The 17,332-nt window shown below is 36.1% G+C and overlaps 1 protein-coding gene across 1 annotated transcript in view; it reads right to left on the reverse strand.

Moving 5' to 3' along the window:
* Positions 1 to 1,455: 1,455 nt before the first annotated feature.
* The window catches only part of LOC126380567 (aryl hydrocarbon receptor), an 87,436-nt gene continuing 71,559 nt past the window's right edge, over positions 1,456 to 17,332 (reverse strand). Inside the window, exons 3-9 of the mRNA XM_050030067.1 lie at positions 15,498 to 15,592; positions 9,848 to 9,937; positions 6,617 to 6,826; positions 6,231 to 6,418; positions 5,257 to 5,363; positions 4,796 to 4,937; positions 1,456 to 4,238 (exon numbers count right to left, since the gene is read on the reverse strand). Of these exons, the coding sequence (XP_049886024.1) occupies positions 3,458 to 4,238; positions 4,796 to 4,937; positions 5,257 to 5,363; positions 6,231 to 6,418; positions 6,617 to 6,826; positions 9,848 to 9,937; positions 15,498 to 15,587 (1,608 nt within the window). The 5' untranslated portion in view covers positions 15,588 to 15,592 and the 3' untranslated portion in view covers positions 1,456 to 3,457. The remainder of the gene's footprint in view (positions 4,239 to 4,795; positions 4,938 to 5,256; positions 5,364 to 6,230; positions 6,419 to 6,616; positions 6,827 to 9,847; positions 9,938 to 15,497; positions 15,593 to 17,332) is intronic.

Consider the following 17,332-nt stretch of genomic DNA (forward strand, 5'->3'; position numbering starts at 1 on the left):
AAAAAAACTGCTTATTTGCACCGGTTTCCTAATCATCCATTTTAGGCATCCTAGTTTCATCAAAATCAGGTTAGTAGTTTTTTTATGATCAAAAATATTACTTTGAAATAATAATAATAACAATGAACTCGTTGACGTCTTTTGTATGACGGAAGCCTTTACCACTGTTAGTAGGCAAAACGTAGGCGTTAGAAGTCATTTTAATCGTATGTATTGCAATAATTATTTTTTTATTTGATATATGTATCATTCAACATAGGGAATACGAGTGCAAGTTTTAAGGGAATAGCGGGCGAAATATATTTCCCACCCGTTGTTGTAAGCGGCGACCGACTAGAATTTATATTGCAACCACAATTTTAAATGTTTTTCAACAAAATAGGATTAGTTCTTACCTTTTTGGATTTCGGTTTTTTAATTACTTGTATTGTTATGGCGGTTGTGAATATTTTTATTATGTTTTTACTATAGTGACTACAACTTTTTCACGCGAAAGTTTTTAGACGAATCACGCCATCTATGAGAATTGGTTTGAACTACGCTATAGGTGCGCCTTGTTTATACATCCACGCAAGACATTGGAGCACACCTGGTTCTATAAATTTTAGTTCGAACTTTAACCACTAGATGGCGCGGGTAGGCTCTTCTTTTCCAGCTTATACTTGGGCACGGAGTAAATACAAAGTACTTACCTACTTATTTGGGTCACATTATTTTCTGGAAGTGGGTTTACAATTGGATAGAAACAATTGCAATAAAAATTATAAATATAAACTTTTAACGAATATTTGGGGAAATTTATCACTACTAGAATCTCTGACAGGGTGTGCAGAGCCACAAGTCAACTCGAAGCCACTACTCATGTTCGTCAAAGGCGTATATACGCCTGCATAATTCATTTAAAGCACCATAATTCATAAAACGCTTGGTGTCCGGTTATCATCCAATCACCCGAAATACACTGGTGGACAAAGAAATCGAGTCCAGTTCTGTTGTCGGGTTTTTAAATTAACTGTTTACAATAAATAATGATTACTTATATTCTACAAGGCATATGGTAGGTATCATTTTGAAGGGGAAGACATTCAGAGATAGAAAACAAAAGAAATTAATAAGTAATGTAAAAAAATATATTTTTTCTAAATGCCAGTGTCGATTTTTTGTCCACCTGTGTAAATGTCATCTTCTAAATGATTGACTATGATCCACATGGCGGCGGTCGTAAGTATATAAGTTACAGTCCCTAGATAAACATGATAAACCGCATTGGTTATCTTTAACCGAAGGATTGTATCACACCAGCTTATCGCTTTATAAGCGGTCTTTATAAGCAGTTACTATGATTTAAGTCTCATTAATTACATTGAGGTATATTAAGTAAATGATAAAAATCCAACTCAGTGGCATGAAAAATTTATTTGATGTTCTTTTAATTACTTACAATATTACTCTATGCTAAAATAAATACAGAAAATGTTCGGATAATTTTATCTTATTTATATATTCATTTAATTAAGAATAGTTATCAATATTACATAATTAAGCATCTAAAACCTATTTTCTATTTTACGATTAAATTAGAGCAATTTTTCGGTTTCAATAAATATTTATTATTACTCAAGTCATGAGTCTTAAAACAGTGTTGGATTTGAACACAATATTATAATTATTTTATTTTAATAAGTTAACTGTTTTTACATCAATAATATACGAATGTATTGAGTAATTCGAGGGAAAACCTTGCAATTGGAGAGTTCAATGGAAGAAACGCAGAATCTGGGCGGATTCCACATTAGTATAAAAACAAATTCTTATTTTATGTCGTTTAGAATCGACAATTTAGATTTTAAACTTTAATGAGAAGACGAAATAGGTACAACGATTCACGTTACAAAAAGTATTGCTTCCATAATATACATTTTCGTTTAACTAATTCTTGACTTGTTTGATGTAAGTGTAATTCGTAAGTACTTGACGAACATCTGTTTTTTTCTAGACGCGTAAAGCAATATTTTTCGTAATGTGTTATCGAATATAAACTAGAGCTTATATACTAAACTGACGGCGGAAGAGATTTTCGTTTTTACGACGTCATCTTGCCTTGCCAACGTCGCCGGTCACTGTACAACGAAATCACATTTTATTATGATGCAAATGAGTCTGAAATCTGGTCATGTAGTGAATAACGAAGGCACGAGGAGTGTATATACAGACGCGTGTGCTCCGAACGTTGGCATGGCAGTGCTTTGGATTTGTCCCCATAAGTTGTTTAAATAAAAAACCTCAAATAAAGTGAATTATACTGCGTCTACTATCTACGTACAAGTCTGCTCTTAATATTTGTAGACTCTCTTATTCAAAATACTTATTCAGATTTTTTTAAAGATAATATTTTACTTGCCTGCAAGATTGTCTGCTTATCCCAATGGGGATTATGGGCAACTTCATAGTTATAGTAAATCATATTTAAAATGGTGAATAATTATTTAAGTTCAGTATATATCATTAAAAATGTATCACAGGTACTTATGGAGACAATAATAGTTTTGTGATTATTACTATGTGTTATAAAATTTGAAGAGTTACAAATATGTGGGCGTGCTTATACATATTGATATGTTTTGTCTTTCTGTTTTATCGTAAAAAGTAGACTTTATGTCAACGAAATGAAGCGAAGCGGAATTGAAATAAAATATCAATGTAATAGGATATTATTATGCATAAAATCAATATACTGTACAATAAATTCTACACCGCTGATCTCACTTCGCGTCATTCGGGGTAGATGACTTCGTACTGTGACCACACGCTAAGCAAAACATCAACACAAAAGCTCAAGCTTACAAAATATTATAAAAAAATAATATTTACAACTTCTTAGAACATTATTAGATAACGTGTGTAACATTGCATTGCGTGATGTGATTTTATGATTACTTTATGATTACCCTATAAAATGGACTATCAAGTTAATTCGTAATATTTGGATAGAATTTTCAAATTATTTTTATAAATATACAATACAAATTTATCTACAAAGAAGATAATGGGAGGACCCTGTTTTAGGCTAAATAAACTAAATTCTAGACTTATAAAAGTCTGACATAGAAATATTCTACAAAACCACTGAGCGAGGTATTCTTTAGGATTTTAGAAGGTTATCTGGTAACAAGTAGGTAGAGTTCGGAATATCTTGACATGCATGCATGAGGCCAATATTTGTCATAATTAAGAATAATCTTCAAGTGTTAAAATTCAATGACTTGATTAGGTATATTTTTTATAAAACGGTTTAGAATATTATAGGTTAAAATGTTCAAAATTTACCCTTTTAGGAGCGCTAGGTTCGCTTCGTGACCAACAATTAATTGCACCTACTTTGATTGTAATAGAAGACAAGTCTCATGTCATATATCTACACATACACAATTGATTGCACATAAAAAGCCAAAGGCGTTCACTGAGTTGCTTCAGCGGTGTGGTAATGTGATGGATGGTAACGCCAAACCTGTGGAGGGGAGTATTCTACTGGAGCCTCTTGAACCGTCCCGCCCGCGCCCCACATCAGCACCGTTTGTCTTGGCATCTCCGAAGCTTGCGTCTGCTGCATTCGTTCCTGCTCAGTGGACCCGCTAGATCCTCCGGGACTGGGGCCGGGGACCACACTGGGCGATCTCCTCTCTTGACCCGTCACTGGGCTCATATATCTTCCGCTACTGTCGACGTAAGTATATTCTCTCGAAGGGGGCCTGTGGTACGTGGGGGCCACTTCGTACCCGGGTGGTGGAGCTGGTTCTAGGAAGCCGTTGGGCGCGTAAGGGGTGTAATGGTAGGATAAGGGTTTATACTGATGAAAAAGGTTGTCCGCCGTTAGGAACCTGTCATCTAACGGCGGTGGGGCGTAGTGTAGGGTTGGAGCTGGTGGATATTCTCCGTAGGGCGCGGTGTATGCTCCGTTTAAATTCGTGTACGCCGCTGCGACGGCATCTGCGGCTAAATAATCTACGGGAGGCGGAGCGGGCGTAGTAGGAACCCTTCTTTTATTTCTACACGTCGATAAGAAGTCTCTCAGCTGTGTTTTATATCTCCTAGCGGCTCTGGGTGGCGTGGTGACGTTGGACTCGCAGCCGGACAACTGCTCTGTCTCGGAGAAGTAGAGGCTCGTCAGGCCCGTGTCGAGGTAGCTCACTTTGAAGTCCATAGTCCTCTTGCCAAGAAGGTCTCTACCCTCCTCCTCCCTGTAATAGATGGACATGGCATTATTTAGTTGAGTTATTTGTGGTTACGTAGGGTCTGACAGATGAGAAAAGTTGAGACAACAGAATAGGTCCGCTCCAGCAAGCTTTAACATTCGATTTGTGCGACATTGTTGTTGCATTCGCTTGGCATTCAATCGCTAGAGCTTTAAAAACATCTTATATATCGCGTAGCTGCACATTTTTACTTTAAATATCATAATATTAAGTGCTTGCATTTTGTTCAATTTATTAGTTAATGCGTTCAAGTTTAAACTACTTGAAGTTTCGCCCTTGTTTTCTTCAACTACTTATAAAATTAATCAAGTGAATTACTTATTACAAACACAACTTAGTACGATTTTAATATTATCACTTTTACTTATGCTCATATCCATATTTGTGCATACTTGTCATAATGTTCATAAGGTAATAATGATAAGACAAAGAATAGTTAGATGATTTTTGAGTATTAGTTGTATATTGTACAAAAGTGTGTGCAATAAAGTATATTATTTGATATGATTTAATAATTTAAAGTCAATAGAAATATAACTCACATGAGAGGCCTGTGGGTGCTGATAACGAAGTCAGGCTTGGAGTTCTTGTAGACCAGGCGTGATGATGTCTGCAGCCACTGCCATTGTCCATCCTTCGTTTGGAAGCGGTACGCGATCATTCCGGAAGCACCAGTTTTTAATACTGCAAAAGAGAATGAAACGTTTGAAAAAATAACGTTGCATTTTAAATAGAAAGACAAGGCAATATTTTATGTAATAACGACTTTTTGATTTAGGAGAACTTTCGTGTAAAGCTCACGCTTTCCGATATGCCCGGGGCTATTTGAACCACTCTTTTTTCCAAAGACATTGACACTAAAGTTATAATAAGTGTGACTGAATAGATTATGAATATATCGTTGGATTTCCACAATTTTTACTTTAAAAGGCGAGCTTAATTAGCAAGATAAGTAAATAAGCTTGCACTGTTAAATGAAATGCTTTAAATTAATTACACTTACATTCTTGATGTGCACTGGCCACGTAAGCCAGATCATCGTAATGAACTAAGTCATATCCACCCATATTAGCTAGCTCTGCGTCGGTGTAACCTAGCAGCATTTTACCCCTGCAACAAAAACACTTCATATCACTTACATACATGTAATAAAGCAAAGATGATATTGATACTATAAAGAACTATAGATTGATACCAATATGATATTCAATTCACTTATACCATGGCAGTTAAAAGAACATCGTCTTTGTTGTGAATTGCAAATATCTGCTATTACTCCAATAACCTCAACCAACCCGCATTGGAGCAGCGTGGTGGAGTATGCTCCATACCCCCACCGGTTGATTGAGGGGAGGCCTGTGCCCAGCAGTGGGACGTATATAGGTTGTTTATGTATGTACTCCAATAACAGGGTATTGGAGTGATATCAGTTTAATTTTCACACTATTCTAGTTTAGAAATATAATAATGTTGATTTCTCAAATTCAGAACAATATGGCGGGACTTGCCTATTAGTTTATTATGGTCTCGATAAATCTGTTAGTTCCACCACGTTTCGGTCTCAACAATTACCAATTTCGTATGGACTTTAAACAATTAAATACTTTATCTATTACCATTGTTCGGCTTATCCACCTGGCGGTTTAGGGACCTTATCTCGTTATATTGGTTTGGGTAACTAAGATATTTTATAATGTAGTTGTAAAGTTCAAATTCTACTCGTAATACTATCTGGTCACCAGACTAGGTTAGGTTTTTCGTAAAAAATCTGTTAGTTTCACTATTATATTATTATTTTGGGTTATTATGTTCTGACATGTTGTGGTCAGGTGACATTCTCTAAGAAATACTTATCAACTATAGTGACGATTAAAATAAATTCGTATCAAAGCATTTCATTAATAATAGCCTATACACCAAACGCTGTTAAAAAAGGAACAACGAAGGTTTGAGTTCGTGTTTGCATTGGGAGCTTACCTTTGATCCATAGAGACTAGAGACAAATCGAGCTTGTGTTTGCTCTTGAACATGACTTCTTTTTGCGGGATCTCGAGCAAGCTCGGCGGACCGAATGGCGCGCAGATCGCGAACAAGGCCAGAGGCGGCTCTTCCGTCTTCTTATTCTGACCGTGCAGCACCTTGATCCGGCCCCTGATGTCTAGCCTCTGTTGATTTCCATCACAAATCATTGAAAATGTAGTCACTTAGTCAACAATACGCAAACATACAATCTTTTAAATACATTCAGCTTCTAAACACAAAACAATCCACAATCGCAATAGCATCAGGTTCACTCGCATTAGCGTTCGCTTGTGCTTATTCTATTATTTACTTAAAACTGCTTACATTTGTCCATCACTTACCAAAAACCCTGAGGTGTTATCTAGTAGACATCTAAACCGAACTGTGAAGCTACGTTCCAGTAGATGAGTTCTATCGGGCCTTAGAACATCTTGCAGTGTGAGATTGCTCACTTCAGGGGGTAGGAAGGAGTTCCATAGCAGCTGCCTCTGTAGCTCCTCCCGGTCTTCTGAGTGGACTAATTCGTAGACTGATTGGTGAACTATATCGGACTGAAAGGTTTAACATTACATTTATTTATTTCATTGGTTAATTTCAAACTATTATAATTACCTAGCTATAAACAAAAGACAAACAAAATGCCACCTAATTTTAGGTTAGCGAAACGTGCACCGAATATCATATTAAATGTGGGTGATTAATAAATATTGTAATAAAAACAATAAATAGTTCAGCTTGTTTTAAATGAACAACTCTAAAAATACATCAAAGTGGTATTGTAACGGCGTCTACAAGGAACTTCTATAAACAAAGTAAAAAGAAAACCTCGTTTTCATCGAAGTGATACCATCAAAGCTAACAAGATAATCATATTACTTGAAATATTTATAGCCGTAAAAAGAGCAAGTCACACCGAACCGTAAATCAATAAACCATTGATAACCCTACAAATTGATTCAAGCTTGATCATTAAAGAATCATCTGTAACGATGATAGACAAGTTAATTTTAGATTTGTAAGAGCGAAAACGAACCGTAGTGGTTAACAATACGGCCGGCATTAGTATGTGAATGGTAGTTATGCATTTTAACACGTCATATATTACAAAGGCTCGTGTAAATAGTGTGAATAATGCGCGTACAACGCATGATGCAAGCACAAGCCTAATTGATAATCAATGGGGTTGCTTGAGGCGAAAAACTCGGCCCCCTCTTTTTCAACGCTGACATGTAAATGATTCATACCGTACCAAACCATATCCTAAATGTAGATAGGAATGGGGCTCTCCGGGCACACCAGAATGTGAGTTCGAACATATTGCGATGGCATTAAACGTCAGAGGATGATTTGTTAGGTAATTGCTTTTTGTTCTCTACGACCCATTCGGGGGTAGGGCACGGTTGCTATGGTTTGCGGTGATGTTTTGTTGATATTCTTTTGTTTTGGCAAGAGTTCCTTCCGTATTTTGTTGCCGAACGTTACTTTGAATTTATGCTGCATGCACGGTGTTTCGTATTTTCCCCGTCATAATTTTAGTTGAAACATAGTAATCTTAAATATAACGAAATTATGAAGCGTAAAGTTTATTTTAGTGTGGTTGTCTCTGTTGGCTCCCTTTATAAAGACCCCCAAGTAAAACATCAGACCATTAGGCTGGTAATGTACAATGGCGGATCAATAAGCCGGCGGCCACCTGGTGCGTAGGCTTGAAGTTAATCTAGCTGCGATTCACTTCCCTGCTTGGCAACATTGTAATAATAAAGTGGATTACGGTTTCGACTATACTGTTACGGGTAGAGTTTAAACGCGTATTATTTTTCATGGATTTGCTAGTTGAAAACACTTACTTCATACTGTTAATGTGAAATCCATTAGATTTTACGTGCCGTTAAAATATACTAATAATTAGCAACAATAATTTGACATACCTACTAATAATTATTATTAACGTTAAATACAGATATACTTTATTGCACACAACATACAAAACAAGTTTTGCACACATGGCCGAAAGATACAGTACAATCTGGCGGCCTTATCGCTAAGCAGCAATTTCTTCCAGGCGACTAGTGGCAAGAAAATATTGCTACATCTTGTTAAACATTGGGTGAATAGCCAAAACTAATGTGAGAATAAAAAAAGAAATACGAAACATTATTTATAAAGTTTTGGTGGAAAGGAAAAACGACCATTATTAGTTTATTGCCCCTAAATAAGGTAAATCTGTTGAATACTCCATACCCTGGCACGTGGCAGGACAGGAAGCAGCAAGTACCCCGATTTAATGATTTCAAAATCGATTTGTTTTAATCGCTATCCACCCCTGCCGAGTTTTCTATTTTGTCAAAGATTATACGTTAGTTTTGAGATAGGCATTGTACGTATACCATTAACTGAGTACACAGTTAAAAAAATCAAATCAACACATATTGCGTAAGAAAACGTGAAACACGAAGAACTGAGTAAGTTAATAAAGGTAAGAAAACTTTTTAACTCATAATAATCGCTACCGACATCGAATGGATAACATTGTAGGTGCCTACCAATTATAAAGGTCAAAGTAAAATTTCGAGACCAGTACGAATTCCAAGAAATAAACGGAAGTATTCTATAAAATAAACTAAACGTTACATTGTAGCTAATCTTTGGCCAGTAATGTTGCTCAGGTAACCGAATTACTCGGTCGCTCCGAGCATAAACAAAACAAAGGCGAGCGGGGTTGAACGAATAAAATTTATATACGATTGTGGTCGACTGAAAGTTTTATAGCAAGGGGTCGGATTTGAAGCGAAATTGGGGTTTTTACTTCTGATAGCAATATTTCATTGTGAACTTTATTGGCTTTAATGCGAAGGGCATTTATTAACGAGCACATTTTAATGTATGCGCCAAGTTTTTGTGTCACGATTTCGTATTTTTTTTTGGGGTTCAGCAGGAGCGTGACACGTTTTATTAAGGCGAAAGAGTAAACGATAGTAATGCGTCGTTGCAATTATGACATTATGATACATGGGCATTTGATAGATATTGTAAATTTCTGGGTAATTATATTTTATCGTAACTGTGAGGAGACATTATTTTAGGTATTAGACAAATTAAAGGAATCAAAGGAATTCAGGTTTTTAGGGATTGTGAGAGTACAATAATAATTAAATATTATAAGGAACGTTTCTAATTTAAACACGTCCAATGTCATAGTTCTTATTCCATTTGTTGATATGACTTCGATAAAATGCTTTACTGATAAACTGGGGTGGTTTAATAAAAGCTAAAGCCTTTTTAAGTTCACTTATCGCGATATAATTAATATTTTTATGGAGTTGCTTTTTCTAGCGTAATTAAATTTCGTCCATTCGGGCTGGCTTATCTCTATTTTTCTTAAGTGATTAATAACGTTGAATTAATGTTTTTTTATTTGGAAAATAAGGACAAAATTATTCACAAAATTATGTTATAAATCCGAGGACAATAAATTTGGGTAATAAATGGTGCATGTTCTTGGAAATCGAAATTCTAAATGAGTACTTATACAATTAAATGTAAATGTTCCACGTAAATGCGGACTGGCGTACCTGATGGAAGCCCAGATAACTTTCGATACTGTGGGTGGCGAAGAATACTTCTCCCTCACATGTCAGTATCATCAGGAAGCCATTGAGTGCCTGAAAGAAACAACATACTTACTTAATACTTTCAAACTCGAGTTTTTATCTCGAGATTCGAGATAATGGTTAGTTATAAAAAGTTTGCAAGGTTTCCCGAAGACGGCGATACTTTTTGCAATTTTCGCGGAAAGCGTTAAGGTTGCGTCACTCAGTCGAGTTATAGCTCGAGTTTTGCTCTGAAAATGAAAGGTTATTCCTTTCTAAGGCGTTCTTATAAGTAAGAAAGATACCAAGTTTATTATATTTTAGACTAATTATTGAATTAAAAAAACGCTAGAAATTACGATTCCATATTGTACTTAACGGATTCACATCTGACTGGTCCACCATTCCTTCTGGGGTCCCTCAAGGATCGATACTAGGGCCTATGCTGTTTGTAATTTTCATTATGGACATCAAGAATTGCTTCTGCAACTCTGATATCTTGCTGTTTGCTGATGACATGAAAATACTTAAGGTAATAAATAAAGCGTCTGATGTAACTGAACTTCAGGCTGACTTATTCAGGTTTGAAACATATTGCATTCATAATAAATTAGATCTGAATGTGTCTAAATGTTTTTTCATGTCATTCACGCGTAGGTATATTTTATTTGATTCTGAATATGTTTTATTAAATAAAAAAGTTTCTAAAGTCAACGAAATTAAAGACCTTGGTGTAATACATGATAGGAAAATGTTATTTACTAACCACCTCGACTATGTCATTAACAAGTCCTCAAGAGCTTTGGGATTTGTTATGAGGACTTCCGCTACTTTCCGGACTCTGAAGTCAATAAAAATATTATACTGTGCCTTCGTACGTAGCCACTTAGAGTACGCCTCCCAGGTATGGAACCCTCAATATGCAACTCACATAGGCCGTATTGAAGGTGTTCAGAAACGATTTTTACGTTTTCTCGACTATAAAGCTCATAAAAAGCTTCCCGACTATGAGTATCGCTGTAAACAATATCATTTTTTACCCCTAGCTGTACGACGGAACATCGCTGATATTTGTTATTTAATGAACGTCGCTAGAGGTAGGATTGACAGCCCTGAATTACTCAATAAGATTAGAATTCGCACTAACCAGCTACGCTTTCGTCAGAGACCACTCCTATCATTGCAGCCTGCAACTACAAACTACTGTAGTAACACTTTTATAATTAGAGCATGTAATAGTTTCAACAAGGCGTCTACTGATCTTGACATAGACCTTTTCTGCACTAGCATTGCATCCGTAAAGAGATTGTTAACCCAGAGCCATTTTAATAGGTTAGGCTTATAGTGTTTGATAGAATTATTTGAACTGTTTTACTTCAGATGTTATTGTATCTTTAACTGTACTTACACGTTTATTAATTCGTTTCTTCTAGTTATTTGTTAATGCTGCTGTTATCGGACTTATCCCGTTAACAAACGGTTTATGTTTTTTAGTATGTAGTTAACTGTTTAGACTCATATATGTGGAAATTTTTTGTTGGCATGTAGCTTCTTAGAGTTGTGTATATTTTGTGTAATTTTGCTGTAAATTTCCCTAAAAATAAAAAAATAAATAAAAAAAAAATCAAATAATTAAAATCGCCAATTTTCCACATCATGAACTTGTGATACAATCCAGCCTTTTACGTTACCAAGTTCTTTAGTCGCTTTGGCATACTTCTATTTCTTAACTAAATATAAAATTACTTCAAAGGCAAGTTTAGTTGTCTTGTGATGACTTGTGGGTTTGCCCACTCCGAAACTAAATGGGTGTATCTACATATTATTGTTACGGGGTTGATAGGACAGTTCCACGATTGGAATGGATGACATTACAGTGTATGAAATAAGAAGCTACTTTACTAATAAAAAATAAACATGATTCATGATTGGTTCATGTTTGGATCACAGATATAATTGATATCACGCAATAGCCTCGCTCGCTGTTACATGGGACTACCTGGCGAGCAGTGATTGTGTATACTATTACACCTCTGCCTACCCCTTCGGTGATACACGCGTGATGCTATGTATGTTATGTTTAGCGGTGAACGCGTACCCCTGTATATGTCAACCACGCAAAATTTAATCCTAATTAAAACACATAATAACGGGTTCTCACCGCGTTTAAAGCATGGATATGAGACTCCCGATATTTCGACACTTATGCAAGTGCCATGATCACGGGATAGTCATCGGGATATCGGGAGTCTCATGTCCCTGATTTAAACGCGGTAAGAACCCGTTCTTATGTGTTTTAATTATGATAACAACCGCGTAAACTTTAAACAATTTATAAATTTAATCCTATTTTGAAAACAACGCGATTGAACTTGTACTTTATATGTATATAATATATGTTCACCGCTTATTATTTTTATTACCGACTTCAAAAAAGGAGGAGGTTCTCAATTCGACCGTATATTTTTTTTTTTTTTTTTTTTTTTTTATGTTTGTTCGGGCATATCTTCGTCGTATATGAACCGATTTTGATAATTCTTTTTTTGTTTGAAAGGAGATATACCCAAGGGGGTCCCATGTCAAGGAAGTCAGGATCTGATGATGGAAGACCAGAGAAATCGAGGGGAATTTTCAAAAATCGTAGGAGCGACTAGTGCGTTTGTAAAGTCATATTGATCGGATCGATCTTTAGGCTTCGGGAAAACTTCCCGGCCTTCGAAAACTGGTCAGCATCAGGGAGATACCCTATGGCCTGGCAAAACTATACAACCTGGAGCAATTTTTCTTTCACGAAACGTATTTAAATCTTGATCAAATCCAATCGCCGGTGCAAAAAAACAAAATGGCGGAAAAAAAAGATGGCCGCCATACAAAATTTTGTCGATTTTGGAAGAAGCCCGTTTGGGTAAAAATAATGTATGGGGCGCTTACTCAAAACGTCATGTAGAGTACGGAAATACTTTCTGATCACCAAAAACTGCTCCGCATCAGAGAGATACTCTACGGCCTGGCAAAACTATCGCACGTGAACCAATATTTCTTTGAGAGCACTTATTTAAATCTTGGTCAAATTCCATAGCGCGTAAAAAAAAACAAAATGGCGGAAAAACAAGATGGCCGCCATACACAATTTTGTTTTTTCAGAAAATGTCTCGGGATATAAAATATATATCGGGGTTGTGGTCGGATCGTCATGTTAAGTATGGAAATACTTCCCGATTTTCGAAAACTGCTCCGCATCAGGGTGACACCCTACGGCCTGGCGAAACTATCACACCTGAACCAATTTTTCTTTCACGAAACCTATTTAAATCTTGGTCGAATTTAATGGCCGGTGAAAAAAATACAAAATGGCGAAAAAACAAGATGGCCGCCATACAAAATTTTGTTTTTCCAGAAAATGTCTTGGGGGTAAAAATGATGTATAGGCGTGTGATCGGAACGTCATCTTTGAAAACTGCTCCCAATCAGGGAGACATCCTACGGCCTGGCAAACCTATTGCACCTGGATTTTGTTTGTTTCCACGACACCCATTTAAATCTTGGTCAAATTCTGTCGCCGGTGAAAAAGAACAAAGTGGCGGAAAAACAAGATGGCCGCCATACGAAGAGGGACAGTTTCGAATAAACAGGACACGCGAGCTGCTTTAGCAGCGAGCGAACCACGCGAAATCTACTGTATCTATATGTATGCGTGAGTGTGTATGATAGCAGCTTCCACTGACAACCACATGTGTGTATGTACACATACACATGTGTGTGTGTGTGCGTGTGTGTGCGCGCGCGTGTGTGTGTGTGTGTGTGTGTGTGTGTGTGCGTGTGTCTGTGTGTGTGCGTGTGTACGTGCGCGTGTGCTCGTGTGCGTTAGCGCGTGTGTGAGTGTGTGTGTGTGTAAACATGTTCATCAATAATAATTGTGATCACTACTAATAATATATTATATTATTATATATGAATATAAATCAGAAAATCTGTCTGTCTGCATCCTTGCTCGGTCTAACCATCACTTAAAATCGTAAAATAAAATAAAATTTTTAACAAAAAAAAACCGACTTCAAACGCAAAACTAAAAAGCAATAAATAAATTTACTTCGCACAAAGTAATTAGTACGTATTTTCAATTAGTTAATTATTTTATAATTCTGAAGTCGGTGCCAAGTAAATGCTACAACAACCCTACTACAATATCAAATTACTATGTACACACAATATTGTTTAATACCTATATCAAAGCAATTACAAAACAATGTCAAACAAAAAATTACAAAACAATCAGTATTGAAAAATATATGAATCGGTACTTCGTTGTAGCATTTCCTTGGCACCGGCTTCAGATTTATAAAATAATTAACTAATTGAAAATACGTACTAATTACTTTGTGCGAAGTAAATTTATTTATTGCTTTTTAGTTTTGCGTTTGAAGTCGGTTTTTTTTTGTTAAAAATTTTATTTTTGGTAAGGCGGTTATTCTGGGAATCCTAGATAATAATTATTTTCCGATTGTTGAATTTTCTATCATGATATAAAAAGATAACAAAATCGTGTCGTCACTAACATCGGAAATAAATCCCAGACTCATACGAAAAGGTAAAATATTAAGTACAGTTGAAAGGCTCCACTTATTTATTGCTTTTAAAGTTGCTTTGGATTTATTATCGAACAACTCATAATTTATATTATTGCAATAACTCGGAATTCAAGTGCCATTTACTTATAAATGAAATTATAGATTGTTAAAAAAAATAGTTTTCGTATCAAACGAGCAATAATTTATTATTATAATTAAAACGGTATTTCAATTATTTTTTTGTAATATTTGATTATTTGTTTCTGCATTAAAAATGTGCTTTTAATAGGTAAAATAGTTAATTTTCCTTGTTAAAATTTAGACTTTTGCGTCTGTCGTGTTGTCTGCAATAACAATCGTGAGTAGTGAAAGTATTTTCTTGTTATCAAGAATTCTGGGTAAGTAATCAATCCATTACCCAGAATTCTTGATAACAAGAGCTTCTCTAGTAAGTAAGTGGAAAGTTTAATTAGGTAGGTTGAAAGAGCGCTGAAACTGCTGTCGTAAAGAAAACGAGTGAGACGCAATTGGGCAGACCCACAAGACAATTTTGTTGCCAAACTACGATAATTAGCATTTAAGTCCTAACTCATAATATAAGCTCACGACTATATCTCATCTGGGGTACCTAGTCAAAAGTACATCCATCGCAAAATGAACTAAGAAGTACCGACGTCTCAAGGAATTTTCTGTTAGACCAACGTGATAGGTGATGAGTCTTACGTATCGCCGTCTATAATGGTCGAAGCAACCTTGTTAGTGAAAACTGCACTTAACAATAATTAATATATACTTCTCATTGACGTCTTAGATGTACTTATATTATGAACTATTTAGTCGATTACATCGTATTGTAGAAAGATAAACATAACATAAATTTTATACTTTCTACTGCTGGGCACAGGCATCTCCTCAATCAGCTGGAGGGGGTATGGAGAATATTCCATGACGCTCCTCCACTGCGGGTTGATGGAAGTGTTTTTACGGCTAGTAGCGTGGACTGTAGGCTTCGTTAAGCCTTCGGTTGACGCTTGTCTATAACCATTGGACCGGTATAGGCTTACCTGTAAAAACATCTCGCCATCAGGCATAGCGTGGTCGTACGGCGAGTGTTCCCTTCTATGACCGTGGAGGTCTTCCTTTTCTTTGTGCATGACCACTGGAATAAAGAAATACAAATAAATGACAAATAAATAGCGTTGTAATTTGTTAAAATTAAAATGTACTGTTTGATTTGCACAATACAAAGTTTTCAGGCAAATCAGGCATTGAAAGTCTAATGTTTCCATTGCCTACCTACTTATAATTTTATTTGATTGTCTTTTTATTTTATTGTTTTTTCTACCTAAAGCTGCTGTATATTTCTATTTAAATGTCGTATAGCCCTCGTTGACAATTACTTCCGCACAATATCCCAGGAAGAGGAAATGACTGAAAACCAGCGCTGGATGGCGCCATAGCATGGCTCCATCACAGCACAAGCTGAGCCATTTCCTTTTGCCCGTATTCGTAATATTCATAATTACCTAGTACTTATAGCAAATGTAATTGTTACTGGCAATAAATTTATTTTATTCTTATTCATACTAATCGCAACTCTATTGATTTACACCTAAAATGGTTTTAACCATGGATGGATTATAAATGCAATCCCCATCCCCTCTAATACGGTATACCATTAAGATTCTAATTTCATTAGTTCAGTAACCAATTTTTATAAACTTCTTTGTCAGTGGTGGAAAGTAACTCTTATTATCAAGGCCTTTAAGTAAAGCGTTTATTTATATAGTGACGTACCTACTATTACAGCAAATTGTTATAATTATTTTCATTATATTTTTATGAACATTGAACCCTTAACAGCTTCTACTTACATACATGAGCCGACTTGAACGGCTGAAGGAAAAGCGATAAAATTATAATAATAATTATAACACGCGCCGTAATAATAATATCGAGAGTGGAGATACTTTTATAAACAGTATAATCGAATATCATGAAACAGCTTTACATTTTATATATAAAAAGTGCCGCAAACAACAGCCATACCAATTACAGCCTTATCTAATCGAAGTAATTGTTATGATTATAGTGTTGAAAACACTAGGTAATAAAAGTTACAGAATCGCTTTTCGATTTGACATTTCTATCAAGTTAAATTACTGTGTTCACACTGTCCTGTGAATGCCAGCGTCAGGTAAAGGTGGATAGGTGACGGTGTCATAGGTAATGTGTATAAATACACATTACCGTTTGCAGCTTTATCTATTCGCTGACAGTCAGTCGGTTAGTATCTCCTACTACTTATTCAGATAAGATAATACATTATAAAGATAATTATAATGTATAATATTGTTGAATAACATATAAACATAAACTGCCTATATACGTCCCACTGCTGGGCACAGGCCTCCCCTCAATCAACCGGAGGTGGTATGGAGCATACTCCACCACGCTGCTCCACTGCGGGTTGGTGGAGGTGTTTTTACGGCTAATAGCCGGGACCAACGGCTTAACGTGCCCTCCGAAGCACGGAATCATCTTACTTTTTCGGACAATCAGGTGATTCAAGCCTGAAAAGTCCTTACCAAACAAAGGACAGTCTCACAAAGTGATTTCGACAATGTCCCCATCGGGAATCGAACCCGGACCTCCAGATCGTGAGCCTAACGCTCTAACCACTAGACCACGGAGGCTGTCAATATTGTTGAATATGAAATATAATATACAATAATACTGTACATACAGGGGTCCAAATAATCAACAAACAGTGCAAGTGAAGGGGCGTGGCTAATACGTGGGACTAATCACATCTCGCGTAGGGATGCTGCGCAGTGAGGGGACGTTTGCTGGCGGGAAATAGACTTTGTATGCACGCGTTACATGTAGGTAATAAATA

This window comes from Pectinophora gossypiella, chromosome Z, assembly GCF_024362695.1.
Source record: "Pectinophora gossypiella chromosome Z, ilPecGoss1.1, whole genome shotgun sequence".
In the NCBI taxonomy this organism is placed as follows: Eukaryota; Metazoa; Arthropoda; class Insecta; order Lepidoptera; family Gelechiidae; genus Pectinophora; species Pectinophora gossypiella.